This window comes from Fukomys damarensis, unplaced genomic scaffold (genome assembly GCF_012274545.1).
Source record: "Fukomys damarensis isolate Sample0158 unplaced genomic scaffold, DMR_v1.0_HiC HiC_scaffold_16, whole genome shotgun sequence".
Classification (NCBI taxonomy): Eukaryota; Metazoa; Chordata; class Mammalia; order Rodentia; family Bathyergidae; genus Fukomys; species Fukomys damarensis.
The window spans coordinates 24,328,437-24,336,677 of NW_022900928.1; the positions used below are offsets into that span (position 1 = coordinate 24,328,437).

The window sequence follows — 8,241 nt, forward strand, 5'->3', positions numbered from 1 at the left end:
ATTATATCCTTATATTGCACTTGTATTGTTTATTTGGTTTAAAATTTCTCACAGTTATAAATTAATGATTTTACAAATCCACACAGAAGATCCATCTTCCTCAGATATCATAATGTTGCAATTTTTATGTTAAACTAAGGTCCACTTACGCAGGCCGGGAGCTCCTGCGCAGGCCGGGAGCTCGCGCGCACGCCGCCGGGTGATCGCAGACTGCATCTTAATGATCATCTATCTGTGTGTTGTGGATGCAATTATCCTTATATTGCACTTGTATTGTTTATTTGGTTTAAAATTTCTCACAGTTATAAATTAATGATTTTACAAATCCACACAGAAGATCCATCTTCCTCAGATATCATAATGTTGCAATTTTTATGTTAAAGGCTAAGGTCCACTTTGTTTTATGTTAGTTTCCTGATCTCTGAAGCTCAACTTTTGTAATTTATTCCTGAACATTCTAATTACCCTTTCTCTGATCTGCTTAGTTCTGACACCATAAATAACAGGGTTGAGAGCAGGTGGGATGACAACGTAAAAGTTGGCAAGAAGTATATGAATGTATCTAGGAACATTATGGCCAAACCGGTGGGTCATAAAGGAGAAAAATGCTGGAGTATAGAACGACAGCGTGACACAGACATGGGAGCCACAGGTGCTGAGTGCTTTTAACCGGGCGTCTCTAGATGGTAGGTGAAAGACAGCAAGAGGGATCTGGATGTAGGAGAGGAAGATTGCTAAGATATCAAACAGGAGGTTAGAGATGGCGCATAAGCCATAGACGATATTGCCCTTGATGCTAGCACAGGGCAGGCGGGCAATACCCATGTGCTCACAGTATGTGTGGGGAGTGAGTTGATGACCACAGAAGGACAGTTTTAGCATGAGCACCACAAAGGGAATTGCAATGGCCAAGGGTCTCAGGAGAATGATGAAAGCTATGGCTGACACCACCTTGTTTGTGAGGACCAATGTGTAGTGAAGAGGGTTACAAATGGCCACAAAGAGATCATAGGCCATGGCCACAAGCACAGTCTATTCCATGCCAGTGCACAGGTAGATGAAGAACATCTGGATGAGGCATCCTTCAAAGGAGATTTCCATCAGGTTGAACCAGAAGATGCCAAGCATCTTGGGGGTGGTGGATGTGGACAGACCCAGGTCAGTGGATGACAAAATGGCCAGGAAGTAGAACATGGCTGATGGAGTCTGTGTTCAGTCTGAATCACAAAAATAATGGTAACATTTCCCAGAAGAGCAGTCAAATACACAACACAAAATGGAAAACCAATCCACATATGCACAACTTCAAGCCCTGGAATTCCCAGGAGAAGAAACATGTAGGGATGAAACTGTTTTATTGGAGGGAACTTGCTTCTATGCTTCTTTTTTACTTGGACAAATAACAGATCTAATTCTCATTCACTAAGATGCTCCAGTTCTTCTTACCCAATGAAATTGATTTCCTATAAAAATCACATAGAAAATATATTTTTTTCATTCTGATAACCAATCCATCTTGACATAATTGTATGACTTTTATGAAAACTACATTTTCATTTTGTTTCATTTCAATAAAACTAATTAGATCACTACACTTAATTCATATACAAAACATAGGTTAATAAAATATTAGCAAGAACCAATAAAATGTCACACTAAGGACAATATTTGGTAGGCAGAGAAGAATCACACACTGTTAATCTTATTAAATAAGTAGTGCACAGTTTCAATAGTTAAAAAAATCACAACCAAACATGATCTTGATAAGATTTTAATATGCATATTTTGTTTTCTATTTTAGGCATAAACTGTCTCATACTGAATTAAACCACTTTGAAGGAAGAATATGCACCAAAATCACATAAAAGTTCCAAACCCATTTGGATATTCCACTTAATCATAAATGACATAATTTCCTTTTAAGTAGAAAATATAAATTATTTGAGGATAAAATTTGTATAGTAGAAGTAATAGTAGTAATGGTCTTTTTAGTTTTCTGTTAAGAACAGCATAAGACAAAGATGAAATTATAAAAATGTGTTTCTTGGCAACATTAGAAATATCAATTCCATGATGACTCTGTGCAAGTATGTGAAGAAATCAAGTTTAATAATTTTACGTGGTGTTAAGTTTTCTTTTTCTTTTTCTTTTTTTTTGGTACCGGGGATTGAACTCGGGTCCTGACGCTTGCAAGGCAGGCAGCAGAACCGCTGAGCTAAATCCCCAGCCCTTTAAGTTTTCATCATGAAGGCAGTGGGAGATTTTAATGCATATAAAAATTCAAAACAACTATGCCAAACATTGTCATCCTGCATTTACAAAATTGAAAAATAGTGTTTACTCATAATCAATAACACTTTTCATATTTCATAATAAAAATATCTGACCCTAAAATTCTAATGGGCTTCCAGTTCTGTTCATGGCCACTCATCCTGTGCTATTTTCCCTGCAGTTTTTTTTGCTTTCTAAAATTAGAAGGTAACTTGGTCTGGCTTTGAATGATTGAAGGAAGCCACACATCATATTTTTTCCATCTCACTCAAGGCTTTTCCCCTCCACCTCTGTTGTCAGATCTCATCAATTCTATCTTCTCTTGTACAGTTTTTTTGATCAAAATAATTTATTTCCTGGGAGCTTTGCTTTTTCAGCTTTCATTCCATAGCTCTTCATCTTTTGTTGTCTATAGACTACTTCCCTTATTCATCAGTCACCTCTGTCTCCACAAAACATAGCTAAGAACTTCTGCAAACACTTTTACTCCATACCTCCGGTCCCTGAACAAAAGGCGCAAAATTAGAGGAACGAAATCTGCCTCAGGAAGACCATCTATGGTACATGAAAATACTTTCCTGTGTCCTCACTTCCTTCTACATTTTCTTCAGGAGATATATTGAACTTTTGTCACATTGAAATATATGGAAACATTTGCTTTGAAACTTTCAAAAGTTTCTCATCTTGTTTCCTAAAATATTACGAGCAAAGTGCAAGCCACATTTCCATTCTTTTCACTCTTTTCTTGTCATAGGGCAGCTTTTCTGTTTTGTTTTGTTTTATTTTTATTTATTTATTTATTTTTTGAGACAGGGTCTCACTATGTAGTTGAGACTGACCTGGAACTCACTATGTAGCCCAGGCCGGTCTCAAACTCACAGTGATCCTCCTGCCTCAGCCTCCTGAGTTCTGGGATTACAGGTGTATGCCACCATGCTAGGCTTGTCATAGGACAGTTCTGAATAAAGTTTGAATTTAATACTTTACATTCGGTTATTATCTCCTTTTAAATCTTCACATACTTATCATTACACCTTCTTTTAATTGGAAAAATTAATATTGTTTAAAATATTATTTCCACTTTCTCTAATTTTATTCAGCAATTAAATAACTATTAAAAGTATAAACATTTACTTGAAAACCAGAAATCTTTTGTCAAAAACATTAATTATGCCTCTTTATTCACGTGCCTCAGATATTTCTACCCTTGATCCAATATACCATGATTGTAAACCTTCTTTTAATTGGAAAAATTAATATTGTTTAAAATATTATTTCCACTTTCTCTAATTTTATTCAGCAATTAAATAACTATTAAAAGTATAAACATTTACTTGAAAACCAGAAATCTTTTGTCAAAAACATTAATTATGCCTCTTTATTCACGTGCCTCAGATATTTCTACCCTTGATCCAATATACCATGATTGTAATAGTTCTTTTCCATAGTTAAATACTATAGTAATTTTTGAAGGTGCCAACACATAACAGAGATGTACCCTCTGAAAATATTTTAAGTGTATAATAGAGTGTTATCTGTAGCCAGAATGTTTTACGTTGGATCTCTACAACTTAGCCATCCTTCCTTACTTAAACTGTTCAGAATGATGGTAAATCCTCCCTTCCCCCTCTCTCAAGCCCCTGACAACCATTATTCTATTTTAGATTCCTCATACAAGAGGAAACTTCTATTTGTCCTTCTGGCCCTGCCTTGTTTTATTTAACATAAAGTACTAAAGGTTCACCCACACTGTTACATACTGAATAATTATTGAATAATTCCCTTCTTTTTTTAGGGTTGAAAAATATGCCAATGTATGGATATGTTGCATTTTATCTATTTACCTGCTGGTTTGCTTTTAGGTTATTGACACATCTTGGCTATGATAAATGGTCCTGATATGTTAATGGGATTTCAATAACCTATTCTATTCAACATCCTATTTTCAATGCTTTTGGATAAACACCAACAAGCAGGATTGCTAGATCATATGAGAACACCTTACAATTTTTCATAATTGTCTGTACCATCATATACATTCCTATTATCGGGCTACAAGGGTTTTTCTTTCATCATGTTTCTACCACTATTTTTTTAAATAATCCCCCCTACAGTTGATATTGTTTATATCACTGGCATTTTTCTGAGCACTATTTCATATATTTATTTGTATTATGTGTGTCTTCTTTACAGAAATGGCTTTTGCCTATTTTAAAATCAAATATTAGGCTTTTTAATTTTACTGTTGACTATAAGAAATCACTATATACTTTAGAAATTACCCCTTCTCAAATGCATAATTTCCTCTTTATTCTTATGACAAAGGCTGCCTTTTCCCCCTGCTGATTCTTTTGCTTTGCAAACTCTTTTTACAATTTGATGAAGAATCACTCTTATTTTAATGTTTCTTGCCTGTGCTTTTCATGTTATCTTTAAAATGTCTGTGTCTTTTTAAGTAATTTTGAGTGAATGAATCATTCCTAAATGTTAAATCAGTTTATTATTTGTTGTTTTCCTAACATTTAAATATAGTGTAATATTATGTTTAAATGTGTACCTTTTGCAGATGCCACTTTCTTCCTTTGGTCTATATTAAGAGAGTTATGAAGAATATTGTAAAATGTATTCTATGAAATATCATGCACTTATGAGAAGATTATGAGTTTCATGACCTTATTTTGCTCCAATATATGTTTACTCATGGCCAAGTAGAGATGAACATGTTAGATATTTTCATTTTGAAATTTTTCTCCCTCTTAAGATACATAAAATGCACATCAACATTCTAAGATTACTTAAACTGGTGATTTAATGAATATATTTGACTTACAGAAACTTTTTGATGGGATACTTGTAAAAGTATTGCCAAAATAACAATTTCAGGCTCACTAGTTTTGAAAACTATATTATGCTGTAATAAATAAAAAATTTTACATAACTTTTTCAAAGAAGCATTAATTGTTTTACTTTTTCCTAGGTGTATAAATTGTACAGGACATAGCTATTTTAAAAATAGAAAAAATGGATATAACAGAAAGTGTATATTTTGCTCTTAGCACAGTGTCTGAAATATTTTTGGAGATTAATTCATTTTTAATTCTTCTCTAACATTTACTAAATATCAGCTTGTACTAGAAAAAGTGCACGCATTATTTTATTTCACCTCTGTGATATTTTATAAAGATAACTTTTTCTCAACTATGATGAGCATAGACTGAGGCTCAGGTGAATTACGAAGCCACTGACTAATCTATTTACCATGTACCACAAAGAGAAGCAGAGATTCACAATTCATGTGTGCTACAACCTGATGTGCTGACTTCTAAGTATTGAACAAAGTTTTCATATATATTCATGACAAGACATTGAAAATATCATTAGAGTAAGATATACTGAGATCACTTTGCAGAAAGTGTTTCATTGTAGTCAAATTTTGAGCCTACATGTAGAAAGGTCCAGATATTGTGGCACATGGCCAAGAGAAAGAATGCTTATTACATGTCCTGACCACACCAAAATATTGTTTTCTTCCACTGTGTTGCTCCTTTTGTGTCTACCTCATTCACGTTCATACTCCTATTCATGTGTTTGTGTCAGGTTCTAACTACCTTTTAAAAATTCTTGATAATTTCCTATAATTCACAGCAATGTTCTTTTTTTTCATACTTTCTAGCTAATGTTTATTTATTACCTTAAATTAGGGTTCAAAAGCCAGACAGGGATAAGTACAACTGACCTGCTCCGCAAATCTGTCACAGAATTAGTGCAGACAGGAAGTAAGCTTAGTGCAGGCAGGAAGTAAGTTTAAGGTCTCCACACTGTTCTTAGAACAGGCTGAGAGAGGAGAATCTGACCAGAAGTTCTACCTCTGACTTTACACAACAGCCAGGACAGTATGTAGGAAAAATGCATATTCTCAGTCCTGACCTGGAGATTCTGGATCTTTAAGTATAGAAGAGTAATCACACATCTGCAAAGCACTTGAGTTAATTTTATTCAACAATTTGATCACTTTGAAACTACAGTGTGCATGAGTGACTATTAGTTGAAATATATGAAATTATATCACCATGGATTTAATGAAGCAAAATAGAAAGCAATATCTCTTAATCTCGAATTTTAAGTGTGGACCCTCCTTTGAACCCCCCCAAACAAATTCTTATTTGACACTGACTCTGCCCTGTGCTATGAAGCTCTCAGGGTTTGGAGCATTTATCTGTTCCCTGAAGTTATATGTGGGAAAATTTTGCTTCACTATATTTTTTCTTCCACTTGTTTTAAAAATATGCCCATCAATAGCTCTCTAAATTAATACATTAAAATGCCATACTTAGTGTATGACAAATATACAGTAATAGTAGGCAGATATAGTTTTCTTCAGGATTTGCAAGTGTCTTGCTATAATCTCAGAAAGGAAAAGATATGAAAAACTTCAAAACTGTTGAATTAAACAAAACATGTTCTTCCTTTGGAGGCTGTAGATGTTCAGAGATTCTTAGAATACTAATTTTTCTCATTTTCGAACTAAAGATTTCCATGAATTTACAAGTGTTTTGCAAAACTATCAAATGGTCTTGGAATATTTTATTTTTGTCCCTTTCAAAGCAGGAATAATACGCAAATTACTCAAACACTTTTTAGTTGCCTAAACTCTGATAGTATGAGATGAGGGTAAACAAAAATGGCATTAGAAGAGAGAAGAGGAAATGAATCATACTAGTCAAACAGACCCAAAATCAATAATTTGGGGGCAAGATTATATGAAGGACAGTTTTCTTTCTGTAACTTGGACCTCAGTAGTCAAAATAGGTTTTGTAATGTGTGATAATGAAGAAAGTCTAGGCTTCGCATGTGAGACAGATGCTGCTAAAATGGCAATTTCATTTCTTTCAAGCTGACAGTTTTGCATATACTTCACTTACTTCAAAAAGACATTTTCATATATATTCTTAAAAGGACATAACATTCAGGTTTAATTCAGAATTACAAATGAATATAAACAATATATCAGGAGAACAGCATGAAACAAGAAATTTTATGAAGTAATTGCTGAATTATTTGAATTTTATTCATGCTATTTTTGTATTGCTGTCCTAATATATGTGTGTTCACTTCCAAACAGAAAATATTTATGAAGCTTATAGAAGTGATTTATATAAAATATTGCTTAAATATCACACATATAAAGTTACAATTGGCCTTTAAATGATGTGCTTTTTATTTCAACAATAATTTGGGGAATTTAGAGATTCTGAATCTGTTATTTCGTATCACCATGTTTGATCAAGGCTGTGGTATCGATTATTCATCTTGAGAGTAAACTGGAAACTCAGTTATGGAAAGTTCTGCAAGGTAGCTATGCTATGAAGACATTTAAGAAAAGGCAAGGGAAACAGGATTTAAACCTAAGATACAGTGAGTGTGCAACAGAGGCTGGGGAGATAATGAGCATGTTGGAGAGGGAATGCGGGAAAAAAAGGAAGAAGGACAGTAGGGCTAAGTTTCTGTTGCTATGTCCACTGTTACTAATGACAATTCAATATATAATATTACAATTAAATATATAATTCAAAATGACTAGTGGATATAATTTTAATGTATCCAACATTATCAGTATCCATATCAGTATCCAACACTATCAGTGTTATCAGTGTTTAAGATGCTATGGATATTCCAATTGCCCTCATCTAAGCATTGCAATTGTCGACATATACTGACATGCCATACTGTACCATTAAATATATGCACATTAGGAAAATGGACAAGCTGAACTAGATGATAAAGACTTGGAGACAAACAGCACAATGTTATAAAGATATTCAAACACACACACACACACACACACACGGTTTATCCATGTGTTTAAGAATATAATTGGCTAAAGAATTCACTGGAGTACACACCTGAGTCTGAGTAAACTGTTACCTTGCTTTACCTTTGATTCTCCATGCTGTCCATGTCCTCCCAGAT

At 33.9% G+C, this 8,241-nt stretch overlaps 1 protein-coding gene across 1 annotated transcript; it reads right to left on the reverse strand.

Moving 5' to 3' along the window:
• Positions 1-384: 384 nt before the first annotated feature.
• LOC104857919 (olfactory receptor 52E1-like) lies at positions 385-5,566 on the reverse strand. The gene is given in 3 exon segments (XM_010617987.1): positions 385-1,193; positions 1,196-1,390; positions 5,530-5,566. Coding segments are annotated over 3 exon segments (1,041 nt in total).
• Positions 5,567-8,241: the final 2,675 nt, after the last annotated feature.